This window comes from Camellia sinensis, chromosome 6 (genome assembly GCF_055761805.1).
Source record: "Camellia sinensis isolate YWXY chromosome 6, ASM5576180v1, whole genome shotgun sequence".
NCBI lineage: Eukaryota > Viridiplantae > Streptophyta > Magnoliopsida > Ericales > Theaceae > Camellia > Camellia sinensis.
Window position 1 is genome coordinate 90,355,464 of NC_138966.1, and position 22,350 is coordinate 90,377,813.

At 34.2% G+C, this 22,350-nt stretch overlaps 1 protein-coding gene and 1 long non-coding RNA gene across 2 annotated transcripts in view; both read right to left on the reverse strand.

The window, feature by feature from the left end:
* Positions 1–2,571: 2,571 nt before the first annotated feature.
* LOC114300225 (uncharacterized) lies at positions 2,572–3,720 on the reverse strand. Its single transcript, XR_003642601.2, has 3 exons — positions 3,385–3,720; positions 3,198–3,291; positions 2,572–2,826 (listed from the first exon to the last, which is right to left on the reverse strand). It is a non-coding gene; the product is annotated as an uncharacterized LOC114300225 (long non-coding RNA).
* Positions 3,721–7,797: 4,077 nt separating this feature from the next.
* Positions 7,798–22,350, reverse strand: part of LOC114300224 (ubiquitin carboxyl-terminal hydrolase 16) — a 35,713-nt gene continuing 21,160 nt past the window's right edge. Inside the window, exons 8-11 of the mRNA XM_028245111.2 lie at positions 9,998–10,082; positions 9,703–9,915; positions 8,796–8,857; positions 7,798–8,719 (exon numbers count right to left, since the gene is read on the reverse strand). Of these exons, the coding sequence (XP_028100912.2) occupies positions 8,047–8,719; positions 8,796–8,857; positions 9,703–9,915; positions 9,998–10,082 (1,033 nt within the window). The 3' untranslated portion in view covers positions 7,798–8,046. The remainder of the gene's footprint in view (positions 8,720–8,795; positions 8,858–9,702; positions 9,916–9,997; positions 10,083–22,350) is intronic.

A 22,350-nucleotide genomic window follows, 5' to 3' on the forward strand; every position in this document is an offset into this window, starting at 1 on the left:
TAAATAATTCAAGCGACAATTTTTCTTGAAATATAAATAAATTTTTTTAAAACAAATTTAATTCAATCATGCTGTTGTTAGTATCCTATAAAATAAACCATTCAAATAATCTAAATAGACTTGAAATAAACCTTATCAAAAGATATAACAAGCACCCAATCTCTCCTAATCTTAATTGATAAAAGTAATTTTCAACTTGATCAGCCATGTTTGTTTGATTTCCTGAAACTATTTTTAGAAAAAAAAATTTTAAAAAAATAAAAACTAATTTAATGAAAATAAATATCAAAACAATATTTTTCAAATTTTTAAATTATTTCTACTCTCTCTAAAGATAAAACTATATAAAATAATTATTATTATTTCTTTTTTCACTAAATTAATTTTAATTTTTAATTTTAAAAAAAATAATAAATTTTAAAAATCGAACTACACAGAACCGGTAAAGTTAAGAGTAGGCACTAAATGGTAATTACGGGCGGCTCCCCTAAGGATGGAGGGTATTAATACTTGGAATTATTTTCAATATTATTAATAGTGTATATTTTGGTGACATTTATTACTTGTAAAAATAAAATTTAAAAAGATAAATTACAAATACACTTGAGGAGGTTTACTTTAAATATTAATTATTCCTATAGTTAGAAATATTATAAACACTCTATTGTCAAAAAAAAATTTATTTAAAAGAGACAAATTTCCCTTTACCCGATTCTATTTTTGTTTATGTGTGGATTACCCCTCTCTCAATTAGAAATAATCACATAACTCCCTTGTAATTTGTAAACTAAAGTGCACTCTTAAATATTCTGTCCAACTTAACAAATGTAAAACACATATTAGATATAAATGGGTTATATACTCAATTTTAAATGTCAAAGACATATGGAATAAAGCACAAAAAATTGAAGTACATTTTGTCTCTCAACCAAATGACAAAATATTTGTAATTCACACACTTAAGTTACTTGTATATGGTGGTATTTTAGCTTTTTTCAATAAATCATTGACGTGCTTGACAGCTTGTTCTCGAATTGAATGGCGAAATCTCCTCCAAATAGTGCAAAGAAGATGATAAATTTGTAAGACTTTGACTCGAGAATATGATAGCTTATTCTCAAATTAAATTTGTAGAGTTCTCTCCAGTTTAGTAGAAGACAACCATAGATTTGTAAAGTTTGACAATGAACTTTGATTTGAATCTCTAGACTTTAAACGTGATAAAGATTGGTAGAGTTTTATTACCAACAATTTTATTTGATTCTTCAAGCTTTACTTTAAGCGTGACACAGATTTTGACGAAAAGACTTTTAAAGCTTTAAAGGCTTGAATCCGAAAGAACTTTCTCTTTACAAATGTAGATTTTTGTCTTTACATCTTGATTTTGTGTACGTAGAATCTAAAAAATAAAATAAAAAAATAATTAAAATTTTAAAATTTTTTACTAAAAAGAATTTAAAACAATTTTAAATAATTTTGAAACAAAAATGCTAGAGGTCCTAAAAATTCTACCAAAAGTTTTACCAAATGTCTCACATGGGTGTGGGACCCACATAAGACCCACATTGTGTAGGCCCCACACCCATGTGAGACATTTAATAAAATTTTTAGTAGAATATTTAGAATTTCTAGCATTACTCATTTTGAAAACTCCAAACTAATGAGTTGAAAATGGAGAATGAATGCGGAGATTGGGATTGTCAATGTCTGCCCGTTTTAGTCAGAGTCAAAGACTCCTTCAAGTGCAATAATGCCAACAATGGTAAAGCCTTTCAATTTGTTTGGTTGGTTGGATTTGGACTGGTCTCCCTCCCTCCATCCCTTTAACCCCACCACTCATCCAGCCTCCACTTCTTAGAAGGTGTTTGATATGTACTAAATTAGTATTTTTTAATTTTTTATAAAAAAAAATATAAAATATGAATTAAATTTGAAGTTATAGGATAAAGAAATAATGTGATTTAAATAAGATAATGTGTTAAAATAGAATGTATTATTTTAACACATCAAAGTGTGTTTTAGTCTATTAAGAGCACGTTTGAAAGTTGACAATTTTCATTAATTTTTAAGTTTATATTAAAAAATATAAAATAAAGTGTGTCGAATAGAAATTAACTATTTTAATTGTTCTCCATTTGCTTATGAAACAAAGTCTTATGAATGGATTAAATTCTAACTTGACTAGAAATTAAAAATCAAAGAGGAAAATGAAATTGGATATAAAGTATAAGCATACATGCAAAATGTAATTTGCTCTCTATTTTAAATTAACTTGTCATGTAAATAATTCAAGAGACAATTTTTCTTGAAATATAAATAATTTTTTTTAAAACAAATTTAATTCAATCATGCTGTTGTTAGTATCCTATAAAATGAAGGAGATTTTTTTTAAGGTCTCTGTTATTAAGATTTTATAACATAAAGAATATTCAATATTTTAATAATGTCTAAGGTTCCTCAAATTGATCTAGAGAAAATTCAACTTCACAGAGAAAATCTCACCGAGAATTTCTCTGGATTTTCACTTCAACCCAGAGAAAATTCAAATTTCTCTGGGTTCATTTTGACCAATTTTCTCTAAACTGTAAGACACAATATTATTTTATGAAATCCAGAGAAATTCCCCGAATACATCTTCATTTCCACATCTGGTTCCACATAACACAGCCAGCAATGAAAATAAACAACACAAATAAAGAGGAAGCCTAATCTACCAACACATAAACACATGCCCACTGATAAGCACCTTCCCGAGCCCCATCCAATACTACGGCCCAATCAGCCTTAGATTTCGAGGTGCTCTTTATCCTTCAAAAAATATCTGACCTTTGGAATGTAAAAATTTAAATCCACATAAGTATAAATAAACTACTTAATAACAATAACAATAATACAAAGAGGAAATTCACTCAAACCTAGAGAAAATTGAAATTTCTCTGGGTTCATTTTGACCAATTTTTTCTGGGTTTTCAAATTTCTCTAGGTTCATTTATAAGCCAAAGAAAATTCAAATTTCTCTGGGTTCATTTTGACCAATTTTCTCTAAATTGTAAGACACAATATTATTTTATGAAATCCAGAGAAATTTTCAGAATAAATCTTCACTTGCACATTAGGTTCCACATAACACAACCAGTAGTAAAAATAAATAACACAAATAAAGAGGAGGCCTAATCTACCAACACATAAACACATACCCATTGATAAGCACCTTCCTAAGCCCCATCCAATACTGTGACCCAATCAGCCTTAGATTTCAAGGTGCTCTTATCTTTCAAAAAAATCCTTGACCTTTGAAATGTAAAAATTTAAATCCATGTAAGTATGAATAAACTACTTAATAACAATAACAATTATATAAAGAGAAGAAAGAATTAAGATTACTGCTTGCAAAATTAGATCAGCTGCATCGCCTTGGAATTGCCTCAGACCTACAGTGGCCTGGATAGAAATCAACCAATCAGAACTGACAGGCATAAACATTATATCACACTAGGATATTTCAATGAGATATCAGTACATAAAAGATCCAAGTGTAAAATATAAAGGATCCAAGTGTCTAAATTGAGTGCAGGTGATGATGGCGGCAGATCCGTCGATTTGCGAAGTTGATTTGAAGGAAGAGGCGTTGGCAGCGGTGGCAGTGAAGCGGCAGCTGCAGTGGAGGTGAAGTGATGAGATCGGGGAGAGAGAGAGAGATGTGGGATTGATTTGGAATTTCTCTGTGGTATATATGAGCATGGAGGTTGAGAACCTTAGATAGAATAAAATAATATTGTGAATTTCTTGCATTACTAAATATGGGTGAGGGAACTTAGACAAATTTTCTCTAAAATGAACAATTCAAATAATTTAAATGGACTTGAAATAAACCTCATCAAAAATATAACAAGCAACCCCATCTCTCCTAATCTTAATTGATAAAAGTAATTTTTTCGACATGATCAGCCATGTTTGTTTGATTTCCTGAAACTATTTTTAGAATTTTTTAATTTTTTTAAAAAATAAAAACTAATTTAATAAAAATAAATATGAAAACAATATTTTAAAAAAAATAAATTTATTTCTACTCTCTCTAAAGATAAAACTATATAAAATAATTATTATTATTTATTGTTTTCACTAAATTATTTTTAATTTTTAATTTTTTTTGAAAATCTAAAGTTAAAGAGTACACTAACCGGTAATACGGGCGGCTCCCCTAAGGATGGAGGGTATTAATGCTTGGAATTATTTTCAATATTACTAATAGTATATATTTTGGCTGACATATATTACTTTTAAAAATAAAATTGAAAAAGATAAATTACAAACACACTTCATGAGGTTTACTCAAAATATGAATTATTTCTATAGTTTGAAAAATTACAAACACTCTATTGTCAAAAAAAATTATTTAAAAGAGACAAATTTCACTTTACCCCATTATGTTTTTGTTTATGTGCGAATTACCCCTCTCTCAATTGGAAATAACCACATAACTTCCTTGTAATTTGTGGACTAAAGTGCACCATTAAATATTCCGTTCAACTTAACAAATATAAAACACATGTTAGACATAAGTGGGTTATATACTCATTTTTACATGTGAAAGAGGCAAAAAATATATGGAATAAAGCACATAAAATTAAAGTACATTTTGCCTCCCAACCAAATGGCAAATATCCGTAATTTACACACTTAAAGTTACTTCTATACAATGGTATTTTAGTTTTTTTCAATAAATCATTAACGTGCTTAACAGCTTGTTCCCGAATTGAATGGAAAAATCTCCTCCAAACAATGCAAAGAAGATGATAAATTTGTAGGACTTTGACTCGAGAGCTTGACAGCTTATTCTTAAATTAGATTTATAGAATCCTCTCCAATTTAGTAGAAGACAACCATAGATTTGTAGGGTTTGACAATGAACTTTGATTTGAACCTCTAGACTTTAAGCGTGATAGAGATTGATGGAATTTGATTACTAGTAATTTGATTTGATTCTTCAACCTTTGCTTTAAGCGCAATACAAACTTGACGAAAAGACCATCAAGGCTTTAGAGGCTTTAATTTGATTGAGCTTTCTCTTTCTTAATGTAGATTTTTGTCTCTACATCTTGATTTTGTGTATGTAAAACCAACAATGCTATATCCCTCTAATTTACCACCCACAAATCACATGTGGCATTGAGATTCAACCTTACATGATAGAATGTTTGATAAATCAAAATTTGACACTTGTCAGACGCATGATTAGGAGTGGTTTTTAGGGGTGGTTAATTAGGTGCCTCAAGCATATGGTGATCGCTTATTTATAGGCATGGATGGAGGAGAGTCTTAATATACTTCAATTTCTTTGATAATTATCTTTGATTTATTTAGAGATAAATATCAAAATATCACTTTAATGGTATGTCAAAATTTTATTGGCTTGACCACCTCAAAGTGAAAAGTGACTTAATTTGATTAACCAAAGGCTTATTTACTACATTACGGTGGCTTAATTTGATTAACCAAAAACTTACTACATCAATTTAATACGTGATAATATTTGATTAGATCATCATGTAATCTTTATTTGAAATCAATTAAACAAATGAAAAAATTTGATTTACCAATAATTTTGTCAAATTTTATAAGTCTTTATAGTACGACTAGAAGAAGTGATAGTATATACTAAAAAAAAATTTAAAGAAAAATATGAACTGCAATATCAATTTCTATTGACATAAAAAGTAAAAAATAAAATGAAAAAACATATAAAGAAACATGTTTTCTTTTATCAACAATGGGTTTACACAGACACAATTACAGTAAAAAGGAAATAACCCTACTAATTGCTTTTTTGCTTTATCGTTTATATGAGATTGAAATGATGAATTTTTTTATTTTTTATTTTTTAATTTCTAGTTCCGTATTGATTGAGAATGTCTCATAGTTCAGTTTGTACATATCCTCTATTATATATATATATATATATACATATATGAGGCCAATGTGATAATATATTCAAGTTAAAATCAAATTACAGTTAAGAACATATTTGATTATATCAACAATGTTAATTATCAAGTTTGGGTACATAAACATTAATATAAAAGAGGTGACTACTTAGATTTTTTTTAATTTTATTATTATTATATATATATAATCTAGGGAGAGAAAGGCCATAAAGTTTGGAGATTAATTAGTAACTAAGCCTCCGTTTGGGAAGTGGGTTGACTTTTTGACTTTTTGGCTTTTTTGGCTATTTTAGCCTGGGCTTAAAAGTTTGGTTTGGGAAGAGCTTTTTGGCTTTTTAAATTTTTTTGTGAGAGAAAAATGTAATGATTATGGGTTGGATGTGATGTTTTGTTTGTTATGGCTAAAATAGCCTATTTTGTCTTTTGTGGCTAAAATAGCCAAAAAAGCCCAAGAACCAACTTGCCAAACAGAGGCTAATACTGGTGTAGTAAAAATGTTTATTCTCCTTCGTTGGGTTTGTTGTATATTTGTGATTATGTGTGGGACTTTCTTGCATAATTAAATATTCAATTTGATGTAATTTTCATAATATTTATAATTTATCTTTTATTAATTAAAAAAAAACAAACAAACAAAGAAACAAACAAAATTCTCTGGAGCCACCAATGCTGACAACTGCCCACCCCAACCCGCATTGTTGAGTTTATTTAAACCAACAGAGTTGACTTCGATTACACTTTTAAACCCATTTATTAAATGGGCCAAACTTGAGAGTAATTCTCGACCACTAAATTTTAAACTTAGGATATAATGACAAAAAAAACAAACAAAATATGTGTTAAGCTCAAATTTATTAATTTTTAACTATCTGAAAAATATTTATTTTGTACTGAATATATGAGTGCAGTGCCAAGCTTCAAATTTTAAGGCTTAGAATCGAATTGTAACCCCAACAAAACTTGAACACAATTTTGGGCTCACTCAACCAAACTTGAGCATCTAATTTTTTTATTTTTTCTTTGGTTTTTTCCTTGTCCATTAGAAAAGACACAATTTCGACATAACAAACATTCTATAAAATTGCTCTTCCATTTGAACCCATAGCAGAAGATATTTGACTGATTGTTCTAATATGAATAATCTCTATTAGTTTGTGATTGTATTAGTTCTTATTCTCAATATTCATAACCATCATCGACGTATCTAGGCTTTGCAATATTTGATTGATTACTAAGACAAATGTTGACCATATAAATTGTTTATTCTTGCATTTCCCATATGAACATGTGAGTGATTCATTCATACACTTTCTTACTTTTATCAAGGATTCCACTAATTGATATGTTTTCACAAATAATTGAATTCACCTCCATCTTCAGATTTTGGATTCTTGTAAAGTTCTTCCCTCAAGGCCTTGATCAATGAACCTACAAAACCCTTCTCACTAAACCCATGTATTATAGACATTCCTTCATTTCCATCCCATAACATTTGAAATTTCCCATTTATCTAAAACTCGATTATTCGTTCCCATAATTTCTTTGTTTTTTTTTCCAACTTAGGCCCTATCCGAACCCAACTCAGCCAACACAAAATTTCTTTATTTTCTCTAGCTTAGGCCCGGCCTGAACCCAGGTTGCTGCCCACTCCTATCTCCAACTACTCAAAACAATTGGACAATAATACATTTAACCTCTGTTTAAGTTCCATCCATTGTAACCAAATTGGTCCACAATAATAATCCAAAGGCTTCACAAGTATATATCATATGCACAAAGAAAACGACGGAAAATAATAGAAAGATGAACTCATTCCATCAATAAATCTAACATTATCTGACCAATACTTATATTTAGCAAAGAAAGTTAAATCCGGTACTCATTTATTGAAGGGCCCAGGCAACTATACACTCTAGAAATAGATGTTTTGTATATTTATATAGGCTCTATATAAAGGGGAAGAGAGTTGACAAAATGGTGGCCTTCCTTTAGGCAAAAGCCCACAACAAAAGTACAATACATACAGCCTCTCCCTAACCCCCTCCCCTACTCTCCCGGACTCTTATTCCCCTCTTAACTAAAAAACATTTTAATAAAACGCTTAATCTGTTCTTTCCCTCATTGATCTTCTAAATACACCTGGTTTCTTGTTGTCGAAAGGGTTAGCCAATCCTAATCTGTCCAAGTCAGTCTCCCTACAACTACCACTACTTTCTGACTTTCTACACTGTTTAGTTGAGTCAGAATACAAAATGGGAAAACTAGACTTACCTTCCCAATTGCCGCTCCCGCCCCAGAAACCGTTGTTGTCCGTATCTAATTCCGAGTTTCGAATTTGAAAGCTGCTGGTCTCTGATGAATACCGATCAGAGTCGGCAAGGGGTGAATGCCTAGAGTATAAGGGTGAGGGGGAGGAAGAGGTAGATGAGTCGGAATCCGATGAGTTCTTCCACGGACTATTCCAATTTCGACCTGGATCACCAAAAAAGTGATCGTAATCATCGGCACTGGTAGAATCCCTGTTGCTGCTCTCAGTACTACAGGAACTGCATGAACATCCCTCGGAGAAGAAGGAAGAATTGTCACTCCAAGAGTCCTCTTCCAAAATCGTTCGGATAGGCTGGAAACTCGTATGTCCATTCAAAAGATCAGTGCCAGAAGCATCCGAAGGATGTGTGGAGCGTGATTTTGATTTAATTATAGGATTCTTTGGTTTTCTTTGATCGTGCGGTATTATTGAATTCCTTATCAATCTTGGGGCCCGGGGAGAGCATCTATAAAAGTATAATTAGTTAGACATCCAGTTAGTAAGATACAGAAATCTCAACCTGAAACAAATAAATCTGTTACCTAGCATAGAGAAGCATGTAGGCTCTTGTTGTTAAGACGTTATCCAGTTCCACAGCTTTTACCTACCCAATCATAACAAGCATCAGATAAAATGCTTCAAGAAAACAACGCAATTGACATAATTTCAATATTTCAGTAGCTCAATTTAAAGCATGGACACAAAACTAGCATGCCGACACTAAAAATTTTAAAAAATATAAGACGTGACACGTTGAAGACATGTGCAAAATATGTAATTTTATATATTTCTTATATGCCATATATAAGAATAAATACTCCCTATGTCCCAAATTGTTTGTCCGACATGGAAAACAAAGAACCTGAAAATAGTGTACTTTTGTGCCAAAATTTTCAAATTTTTTTTCACAAATTAAAAGTACTTAATGAGATCTTTTAATTGGTGAAAAAAATTTAAAATTTTGGTACGAAAATAAATTATTTTAAGTTCTTATTGTCCATGCCAGACAAACAATTTGGGATAGAAGTAATTATTATATGTCATATATATATTTAAGTCAAATATAATTATTTTGAAGTCTAGAGGAAAATAGATATAAATTTACATTATTTTCCTTTTATCATTGAATTCCAAGTCATTTTATTCAAACTTGTGATGTGTTCATGTGTCTTAGTGTTGGGAAGTGTCCAATGAGCTCATGCCACGTTGGACACGACACGCTACATTCTTGGAAATATCCATGCTTCTTAGGTAGCTCACTATACCCATATGATAGGAAAATTTGGGCAGAACTCAACTCTGTTTTCCACCATCAGTGCAAGAAAAAAGGAAGAAAGAAACAAAAGCCAAATACTCAAATAAAATGCATATGTAAATTTCTGAAAAATAAATGAAATCATTTTAACATAACATGCTAGGCATTCTAATTAGTGATGAATTAGAACATACCGTGCTGTCATCAATCTTGAACCATTTGTTCTGGACATTCTTAACGTAGCACACATAATGACCAGAAAATGCTGCATTCATGACATCCAAGTGAACCACCACTCCATAAAGTCTGTATATAGGTGATTTGTCGCTCGTCCCACTCATATATGGGGCTAGGTCCAGAATCTCAGGAAACTGAATCGACTTATTAAGCTTTCCAAATTTACCAGTCTGTAAAATTCATGCCACGTAAGCAATAGAAATTTAAAACACCATGAAGGGCAAAGCATCAATCCTAGATTTACAGGGTTACCTGAAACCGCTTTAGTGCAATAGTAAGAACATTAGGAGCCTCTAGGACAGTCAACTTCTTTTTGGCTCTCTCATAGGATCTGCATCTGTAAAAAGATGATGATATAAAGTCAGTACATTATCCGAATGGCTAATCAATATCCCAACGAAAATAGAGAGCCTCAATTCATTCTAATTGAAAACGTCATGCATCTATACAACTTTATCATGCCAGATGAGAGGTAATATTAAGGTATAATAACATTTAGTGCTATCTCCAAACTATAGGATGACTTCAATACAATGGTATCAATCCAAATCATACACAATCTGGAAAATGCTCAGCATTAATGGAGATCAGCTCGATCAGATCTCTTATCATGATTAAGACATACAACATCATAACGCGCAAGTCAGTTTAGTGGGTTTCCATAAGACGGGAGTAGAGACTGATGGAACTATCCCAAGCACGGTCTTTCAAGGGCAAGACAAATGGCCCCTGATTTCAGACTAACAAAATTATTTTATTGAGCTATTGTGAATTATCAGCAGCCAAGATGACATAAAAAATCAAACATTCTAGTAATTATCTACATATAAGAGTAACAATTAATATGAACCAGAATCATGAAGCCTTTAAGCCCAATTGTTTGAGTAGGCTTGAGGCATCAAACTTTGATCCATTAAAGTGTTAAAGTTTTTGAGATTGGTTGAAAGCCCAATTTCAACACTCCATAATTTGAAGCCGAACTCTTAAAAGGCCACTGGTGGCAGGAGGCACCATGAGCTTTCGTCAACACCAGTTGACTAGCAAGTAACCTGTCAAATGACCATCCAGTTTATAAGTCCTGTGACCAAGGAATGGCAACATGATTTTTTTGTTTTTTATATGCGTTGAATGACCATAAACGGTTTCCCTAGAGTTTAACCACACAACAAAAAAATTAAATAACAAAAAAATAAAAAAACAATGAAATAAAAAATTAAAAAAAAAATCTGCAAAGAAGGTATAAGGCCTGTTTGATGCGGAAGATGCATTAAACTCTCAAGCATTTGGAACCAAAAGTGATTGCATACGATCCCCAATTCAAAAAACAAATATATATATATATATACACACACTAATAATTGACTCTCGTGGCTTGTTTTTTTATTTTTTCCCGTTTTGCCCTTTTTTTGGTTTCTCTGGCTTGAGCTCTATTTTGTCTTTTTTGTCAATGCTCTCTTTTTTGTTCGGTTTACCATTTTGGCATTTTCATTTTCTCACAGCACAGATTCTTGCATTTGGTTTGTTACAACTAATAAAAAATTAATTTTGTTGTTACCGATAAATATGAGATGATATATTATGGGTCATTTTAGAATACACACAATCGAAATACAAATTATGATGTTTGTGATGTTGATTATCACAAATATCATAATTAAATTTTTTAGTCATCATTATAAATTTTTTTTTTTAAAAAAAAAAAGGGCAATGCATCATAACTAAGCAACACATTGCCGTACAACTAAAGATTTTTTATCATAACCAAAATAATAATTACAATGTGTCATAACTAACAACACAATAGATCAAAACAATAAACCACAAACATCATAATTGGGATATATGCTACACATCTTAAAATGACTACAGACATCATAATCGGGCATATGATACACATTTGAAAATGGGGTGTGTATTATAGAATTTCCCAATATGTTTTTATTACTGTATTAATTCATAGAATTATATATTCAAAAAGAAAATGTACATTTAAATGGTAAGTATTTCACCAATTGTTGGATAAAAAAGCTTATTATTAAAAAATAGCATGAAGTTCAATTTTAAACAATGGGGTTACACATATCCGATTAATTCGATCTTTTTTTCTAGATGATATAATTGGCAAACCCTACAATATGAACTTTCAATTTGTTTAATCTTCTACTCCATTCAATTCCAAGAAGAAAAATCTTATTTTGGGATAATAATCTCCAATAATATTTAATTAATTGGAATGAAGGCCAAATGCTATTAAATTTAGTGAAATGAAATGAAATGATTATTTTTTAACCTTTACAAAATATTCATTCGATTGTATTTTTTCCTATTAAAACAAACTCTACCTTAAAATCAAAAAGTAAAATAAAATAAAATAAAAAACTGTATACCCAAAATATCTGAATTTGTATAATTGCGGCGCTACTGTTTGAAGAGCAGGACACAAGTGAAGAGAGGGAGAGAGAGAGCAAGAGAGAGATTCCAGTGGATAAATTTTTGTCGGTAGAGAAGATCATTCCGCAGGAACTAGCAACAATAATTATTTTTTGACCTATACAAAATAATCATTCGATTGTATTTTCTTTTAATAAAACAAACTCCAACTTAAAATCAAAAATTAAAATTAAAAAAAAACAAAAACAAAAAATTGTACACGGGACTTTATGCTAGTATATCCAAAATATGTGAATTTGTATAACGGCGGTGCTACATGCACCAATTAGTGTACTAACTAATATACCAACACTAGTTATGATATTATTATTGACCCCACTCATGAATCACATTACAAATACCAAAAACTTCATAAATTATGCCACATCATCAATTGGTACAGTAGTTAGTACACTAATTGGTACATATAGCATTATTCTTTGTATAATTGCAACACTCTTGTTAGAAGATCGGGACACAAGTAGAGAGAGATTCCAATGGCGAAATTTTCTGTGGGTAGAGATCATTTCGTAGGACCTAGCAACAATCCATGGCCCATGAACAAAGAACCACCACCTCACTTGACCACCACCTCCCCAACAACAACCACTACACCGCCGTCCCAATCCACAACCACAACTAGTATATATATAACCTAGGAAGTACCGACACGTCTCCAAAAGCCACGTATCAGTGTCCGACATGTGTCGGACATTGACATGCGCCTAACAGGCAATCAACACGTGGCCGACAATCAGTTTAGCATGTCCCTTTTTTTTCATCTTAGACACGTCTTGGACACTTTCGAGACGAGAGAGAGAGAGAGAGAAGAAGAAGAAGAAGAAGAACAAGACTAAAGTCCCTAAAACCGAACATCATTACATTTAGTGAAATGGAATGAAATTATTATTTTTTAACCTTTACAAAATAATCATTTGATTGTATTTTTTTCAATTAAAACAAACTCTACCTTAAAATCAAAAAGTAAAAGAAAATAAAATAAAAAACTATGCACGGGCCTGTTACACTAGTATACCAAAAATATATGAATTTGTATAATTGCAGCACTCCTCTTGAAAGAGTGGGACACGAGTGGAGAGAGAGAGAGATGAGAGAGGGGGGGGGAGAATTTGTAGTTGTTTGCAGCACTCCTTTTAGAAGAGCGGGACACAAATGAAAAGAGAGAATTTGTAGAATTGCAGCAATCCTGTTAGAAGAGCAGGACACAAGTGAAGAGAAAGAGAGAGAGAGAGAGAGAGAGAGAGAGAGAGAGAGAGATTCCAATGGTGAAATTTTTTGTGGGTAGAGAAGATGATTTTTTGTGGACACATGTCCGACACTCAATTTGGCGTCTCTCTTTTTTTTTTTCATCTCAGACACGTCTTCGACACTTTCGAGACCCCAGAGAGAGGAGAACAAGACGACGAAAGTCCCTAAAACCAAAATGCCAATAAATTTAGTGAAATGGAATAAAATTATTATTTTTTAATCTTTACAAAATAATCATTCGATTGTATTTTTTTTCTATTAAAAGAAGCTCTAACCTAAAAATGAAACAGAAAAACAAAAAAATAAAAGACTACACACGAGCATGTTACACTAGTATACCCAAAATATGTGAATTTGTTTAATTGCAGCATTCCTGTTAGAAACGCGAAAAAGAGAGAGAGAGAGAGAGAGAGAGAGAATTTGTAGATTTACAACACTCCTGTTAGAAGAGTGAGCAAGAGAGAGAGAAAGAGAGATTCCAAAGGCATAATTTTCTGTGGGTAGAGAAGATAATTCCGCAGGACCTAGAAACAATTAATGGCCTAAGAAACAGAGAACCACCACCATCACTCGACCACCACCACCCCAACAATCACACCACCCACCCAACATACAACCACAACTAGTATATATATATAGCCTAGGAAGCACCGACACGCCTACAAAGGCCATGTATTAGTGTCCGACATATGTCGGACACCGACACAAGTCTGACACGCAATGGGCACGCGTCAAACATTCAATTTGGTGTGTCCCCTTTTTTTTTTCATCCGAGACACGTCTTGGACACTTTCGAGACCACAAAGAGAGGAGAAGACGAAGACGACGACGACGACGACAAAAGTTTTTAAAATCGAATGCCATTAAATTCAGTGAAATAGAATGAAATTATTATTTTTTAACCTTTACAAAATAGGAAAAATTAGTGAAACGTCCCTCTCTAATTTTGTGTAGTAGGAGAGATCCAAGATATTTTTTTTATTAGCTAAGGTCCCTCAACATTTTCACAGAAAAATTTTGCCCAACTCAGAGAAATTTCAATTTTCACAGAGATATTTCTCTAGTATGATCACAATGAAAATTGAAATTTCTCTGAGTCGGGGCGAAATTTCTCTGAGTCGAATTTTCTTTGTGAAAATGTCGAGGACCTTAATTACTATGAAAATATTATGTCATTTATATTATAAAATCTTAATATTAGGGGCCTTCAAAAAAATTCCCCTCCAAAATAATCATTCGATTGCATTTTTTTATATTAAAACAAACTCTACCGTAAAATCAAAAAGTAAAATAAAAATAAATATAAAAACTATACATGGGATTGTTACACTACTATACACAAAATATGTTAATTTGTATAAATGCGGCACTTCAGCTAGAAGACCGGGACACAAGCGGGGAGAGAGAGAGAGAGAGAGAGAGAGAGAGATAACCCGATGGCAAAATTTTCTGTGGGTAAAGAAGATCATTCCACAAGACGTAGCAACAATCCATGGCCCATGAAACAGAGAACCACCACCCTCACTCGAGCACCACCACCCCAACAAAAACGACCACACCACCCACCTAACCCACAACCAAAATATAGGGCTGCAAATGAACCGAGCTGTTCATGAACAAGATCGGCTCAGCTCGTTAAGGGCTCAGATCAGCTCGGCTAAACGAGCCGAGCTCGAGCTCGCATAAGCTTGGCTCATTTATCTTTATTTAAATTATATAATAAATATATTATTTATATATTAAATAATATATTGAGTAGTTATACCATGATTATTTGTGGTGAAAGAGTATAATAAAAAGATAAATGGAGTTCCAAAAATGACTCTGTCTGTCATGTTTCTTACTAGAACAAATGATGTCTTGAAACAAACATTGTTTTGACAAATATGTACTTTGGGTAATTTGTATTTATATGCACTTTACTTCCATTAGCATAACTATATTAAATAATGTTTGAAAAAACATTATCGAGCCAAGCTGAGCCAAGCTCAAGCCCAATTCCTTATACAATTGAGTTCGAGCTCAATAAACGAGCTTGATAAGTAAACGAGCCGAGCTCAAGCTCAGCAAAGCTCGGCTCGATTCATTTGTAGCCCAATATAGATATAACCTAGGAAGCACAGATGTCTCCAAAGGCCACATATTGGTGTCCGACAGTCAGTTTCGCGTGTCTTCTTTTTTTTATTTTATTCATCTTAGACACGACTTGGACACTTTCAAGACCAGAGAGAGAGAAAAGAATAAGAAGACGACGAAAGCCCCTAAAACTAAATGCCATTAAATTTAGTGAAATGGAATGAAATTATTAATTTTTAACCTCTACAAATAATCATTCGATTGTAATTTTTTCGATTAAAACAAATTCTACCTTAAAATCAAAAACTAAAATAAAAAACAGTAATGAAAAAAATAATCATTCGATTGAATTTTTTTTTCTATCACAACTCAACCTTAAAATCAAAGAGTAAAATAAAAAAACTGTACACGGGCCTATTACACTAGTATACCCAAAATATGTGAATTTGCATAATTGCAGCACTCCCATTAGAAGAGCGGGACACAAGTGGAGAGAGAGAGAGAGAGAGAGAGATTCCAATGGCAAAATTTTCTACGGGTAGAGAAGATCGTTCTGCAAAACCTAGCAACAATCCATGGCCCAAGAAACAAAGAACCACCACCCTCACTCGACCACCACCACCCCAACAACCACCACCACACCACCCACCCAACCTACCTACAACTAGTATATACATATAACTTAGGAAACACCGACACGTCTCCAAAGGCCATGTATCAGTGTCCGACACGTATTGGACACTAACAAGCGTTTGACACGCAATGGACACACGTCTGACACTCCGTTTGGCATCTCCATTTTTTTTTTTAATCACAGACACATCTTGGACAATTTCAAGACCAGAGAGAGAGAGAGAGAGAGAGAGAAGAAGAAGAAGAAGAAGAAGAAGAAGAAGAAGACGACGACAAAAGTCCCTAAACCAAATGACATTAAATTTAGTGAAACAGAATGCAATTATTATTTTTTAACCTTTACAAAATAATCATTCAATTGTATTTTTTTTTTCGATTAAAACAAACTCACACCTTAAAATCAAAAAGTAAAATGAAATAAAATAAAAAAAACTGTACACGGGCCTGTTACACAAGTATAACCAAAATATGTGAATTAGTATAATTGTGGCACTCCTGTTAGAAGATCGGGACACAAGTGGGGAGAGAGAGAGAGAGAGATCCCAATGGCCAAATTTTTTGTGGGTATAGAAGATGATTCCACAAGACATATGAAATAGACAACCACCACCACCCCAACAATAATAGCCACACCACCCAACCAACCTACAACCACAGCTAGTATATATATATATACAACCTAGGAAGCACCGGCACGTCTCCAAGGGCCACATATTAGTTTCTGACACGCGTTTTACCCGCAATGGACACATGTCTAGCACTCAGTTTTGCATGTCCCCTTTTTTTTAATTATCTCAGACACATCTTTGAAACTTTAGTGAGCACACACAGAGAGAGAGAGAGAGGAGAAGAAGACGAAAGTCCCTAAAATCAAATGCCTAAGAAGCATGGACACGGACACGTGACACGACACGAGTACGACACGGACACGCTGACACGTTAATTTTCAAAAAATGTAGGACACGACACGTGAGGGACACGCATGAAATATGTAATTTTGTATATTTATTATATGTTATATATATGAATATATCATCAAAAAGATAATAAAAAATATAATATGATACTAATTCCTATAAATTTATATAGTTTTTGTTTTATTATTGTATCTTAAGTTGTTTTGTTCAAACTTATAATTAATTTCACATATGTCTAATTGTTAGACACTTGTATTTAAGCGATGGGCACGTATGTCCTTCAAGTGTCCAAAGAGTGTCCAAGTCTTTAAAAAAATTTCAAAAATAGGACACGTTTTGAAGAGTGTCGGACACGTGTCCTGAGAGTGTCCAAAGGGTATCGGTGTCCGACACGGATACGACACGAATACGTCACCTTCTTAGAAGTGTCCGTGCTTCTTAGTCAAATGCCATTAAATATAGTGAAATGGAATGAAATTATTGGGCTTGTTTGGTTTGTTTTTCAGAAAGATTTTTGGGAAAAATTCTCTACAAATAAATTTTTAAGAGTAATCAAACCAAACAAATTTTTCCAAAAAAAATTCAAAATTTTGTTTGGTTACCTACTTTCCAAAATCACTCTCTCTCATACATATCAAATCAATCACTTTTTTTAAAATTCTCCCCAAAACAATTTTCCAAAATCATTTCTGAAAAAAGGTAAACCAAACAAGTTTTCGTACTTTTTATCTCAAAAATTACTCTACAAACACAAACCAAACACACCCATTATTTTTTAACTTCTACAAAATAATCATTCGATTGTATTTTTTTCTATTAAAACAAACTCTACCTTAATATCAAAAGGTAAAATAAATAAATAACTTTACACAGGCATGTTACACTAGTATACCAAAATATGTGAATTTGTATATTTGCAGCACTCTTGTTAGAAGAGCGGGACACAAGTGGAGAGAGAGAGAGAGAGAGAATTTGTAGATTTGCGGCATTTCTGTTAGAAGACTAGGACACAAGTGGAGAGAGAGAGAGAGAGAGAGAGAGAGAGAGAGATTCCAATGGCAAAATTTTCTATGGGTAGCGATGATCGTTCCGTAGGACCTAACAACAATCCATGGCCCAAGAAACTAAGAACCACCACCCTCACTTGACAACCACCACCCCAACAACCACCACCACCACCCACCCAACCTACCTACAACTAGTAAATACAAATAACCTAGGAACCACCAACACGTCTCCAAAGGCCATGTATCCGACACATGCCAGACACTGACACGTGTTTGGCACGCAGTGGACACGTGTTAGACACTCAATTTGGCATCTCCCTTTCTTTTTCATCTCAGACACGTCTTGGACAATTTTGAGACCCGAGAGAGAGAAGAAGAAGAAGAAGACGAAGACGAAAGTCCCTAAAACCGATTGTCATTAAATTTAGTGAAATAGAATGCAATTATTATTTTTAACCTTAACAAAATAATCATTCAATTGTATTTTTTTCCGATTAAAACGAACTCTACCTTAAAATCAAAAAGTAAACTTAAATAAAATAAAAAACTGTACATAGACCTATTACACTAGTATACACAAAATATGTGAATTTGTATAATTGCAACACTCATGTTAGAAGAGTGGGACACAAGTGGAGAGAGAGAGAGAGAGAGAGAGAGAGAGAGAATTTCTAGATTTGCAGCATTCCTATTAGAAGATTGAGGCACAAGTAGAATGAGAGAGAGAGAGATTCCGACGGCAAAATTTTATGTGGGTAGAGCAGATCATTCCTCAGGACCTAGCAACAATCCATGGCCCAAGAAAGAGAGAACCACCATCCTCACTCAACCACCACCACCCCAATAGCAACAATCACACCACCTACCCAATCTACAACCACAACTAGTATATACACAACCTAGGAAACACTGACATGTTTCCAAAGGCCACATACCAGTGTTCGACACGTGTCGGACACCGACACACATCTGACACACAGTGGACGTGTGTCTGATACTCAATTTGGTGTGTCCCCCTTTTTTTTCATCTCAGACAAGTCTTACACACTTTCGAGACCACAGAGAGAGGAGAAGAAGAAGACGATGACGAAAGTACCTAAAACCGAATGCCATTAAATTTAGTGAAATGGAATGAAATTATTAATTTTTAACCGTTACAAAATAATCATTCGATTGCATTTTTTTTAATTAAAACAAACTCTACCTTAAAATCAAAAAGTAAAATAAATATAAAAAAAACAAAACTATACACAGGACTGTTAAACTACTATACCCAAAATATGTGAATTTGTATAATTGCGGCACTCCTGTGAGAAGAACGCGACACAAGTAGAGAGAGAGACATTTCAGTTGCAAAATTTTCTGTGGGTACAGAAGATCATTCCGTAGGACCTAGCAACAATCCATGGCCTAAGAAATAGAGAACCACCACCTCACTAGACCACTACTACCCCAACAACAACAACAGCCACACCACTCACCCACCCTACAACCCCAACTAGTATATGTACATATATAGAACCTAGGAAACATCAAAACGTCTCCAAAGGCCACGTATTAGTGTCCGAGACTAAGTTTAGCGTGACTTTTTTTTCATCCTAGACACGTCTTAGACAATTTCGAGACCAGAAAGAGAGAGAATCCAATGGCAAAATTTTTGGTGCGTAGAGAAGATCATTCCACGGGACCTAGCAACGATCCATGGCCCAAGAAACAAAGAACCACCAACCTAACTCAACCACCACCGCCCCAACAACAACCACCGAACCACTCACCCAAGCTACCTACAACTAGTATATATATAACCTAGGAAGCACCGACACATCTCCAAAGGCCATGTATCAATGTCCGACGGATAGTGACACGCGTTTGACACGTAGTGGACACGTGTCGGACACTCAGTTTGGCGACTCCCTTTTTTTTCATCTTAGACACATCTTGGACACTTTCAAGACTAGAGAGAGAAGAAGAAGAACACGAAAGTCCCTAAAACTGAATGCTATTAAATTTAGTGAAATGGAATGCAATTAGTATTTTTTAACCTTTGCAAAATAATCATTCAATTGTATTTTTTTTTATTAAAACAAACTCTACCTTAAAATCAAAAAGTAAAATAAAATAGAATAAAAAAATTGTACATGGTCTTGATACACTAGTACACCCAAAATATATGAATTTGTATAATTGCGGCACTCCTATTAGAAGAGCAAGACACAAGTGGGGTGGGGTGGGGTGGGGGGGGGGGGGGGGAGGAGAGAGAATATGTAGATTTGCGACACTCCTGTTAGAAGAGCAGAACGCGAGTGGAGAGAGAGAGAGAGATTCCAATGACAATTTTTTGTGGGTAGAGAAGACCATTCCGCAAGACCTAACAACAATCCATGGCCCAAGAAATAGAGAACCACCACACTCACTTGACCACCACAACCGCAACAACAACAATCACACCATCCACCCAACCTACAACCACAACTAGTATATAACCTAGGAAGCACCGACACGTCTGCAAAGGCCACATATCAGTGTCCGACACCGACACATGTCTGACAGGCATTGGACACGTGTCCGACACTTAGTTTGGCGTGTCCCCCTTTTTTTTTTAATTTCAGACATGTCTTGGACAATTTCGAGACCACACAGAGAGAAGAAGAAAAAGACAACAAAAGTCCCTAAAACTGAATGCCATTAAATTTTGTGAAATGGAATGAAATTATAATTTTTTAACTCTTACAAAATAATCATTCGATTGTATTTTTTTCTATTAAAACAAACTCTACCTTAAAATAAAAAATTAAATTAAAAAAAAAAAAACTAAACTAAACTAAACACAGGACTATTACACTAGTATATTCAAAATATGTGAATTTGTATAATTGCGGCACTCCTGTTAGAAGTGCAGGACACAAGTGGGGAGAGAGAGATTCCAGTAACGAAATTTTTTGTGGGTAAAGAAGGTCATTCTACAAGACCTAGCACCAATCCATGGCCGAAGAAACAGAGAACCACCACCACCCAAACAACAACGGCCACACCACCCACCCAACCTACAACCACAACAATTATATATATAAAACCTAGGAAGCACCGACGCGTCTCAAATGGCCATATATTAGCATCTAACACTCAATTTGGAGTGTTTTTTTTCAGCTCCGACACGTCTTGGACACTTTCGAGATAGGAATGGCAACGGGGCGGGGCGGGGCCGGGGATCACCCTCCCCGTCCCCGATCCCCGATGGCCAAAACTTCCCCGGCCCCGGCCCCGATCCCCGACGGGGAACCTTTCGTAGTCCCCATCCCCGTCCCCAACGGGGATCGGGTTTCCCCGACCCCGAAATTCCCCGATCCTCATCAACAGATCAAAAACCAACAGATCAAAAACAAACAGATGAAGCTCATCATCAACAAAAGAGATCAAAAACAAAAAAATTACAGCTCATCATCAAATTACAGATCAAAAAAAAAATTACAGACTAAAAAATTACAGATCAAAAAAAAATTACAGATCAAAACAAAATTTACAGATTAAAAAATTATAGATCAAAAAAAAATTTACAGATTAAGAAATTACAGATCATCCGCGGTGGAGATCGGCGGATGAGGAGATCGGAGGAGATCGGCGATGGAGTCTCCAGTGAGAGATCGAGTGAGAGAGTTGAGAGAGTGAGAGATCGGCGATGGAGATCGACACGAAGCTCTCCAGTGAGAGATCGAGTGAGAGAGTTGAGTGAGTGAGAGATCGGCGATGGAGATCGACCAGTGAGAGAGAACGAGAGTTGAGAGAGTGAGAGAGAAGAACGAGAGTGAGAGAGTGAGACCGAGTGAGACCGAGTGAGAGAGTTGAGAGACAGAGAAGAACGAGAGTTGAGAGAGTGAGAGTGAGAGTGAGAGTGAGAGCTTCGGGGACGGGTTTATCATATATATATATATATATGTTATATATATATATATATATTATATAAGGGGTATAAAAGTAATTTTATTTCGGGAAATTTCGGGAAATTTCGGGGACGGGGTCGGGGCCGGGGACGGGGACGGGGACGGGGCCGGGGCCGGGCCGGGGCTTAAACACTGATCACCGTCCCCGGCCCGAAACAGATCGGGGATTGATTTTCAAATACCGTCTTCTCCCCGTCGGGGGTATTTTTCGGGGAAAAACCGTTAAAATCGGGGTCGGGGTCGGGGATCCCCGTCGGGCCGGTTTCAAATTGCCATCCCTATTTCGAGACCACACAGAGAGAAAGAGAGAGAGAAGAAGAAGAAGAAGAAGAAGA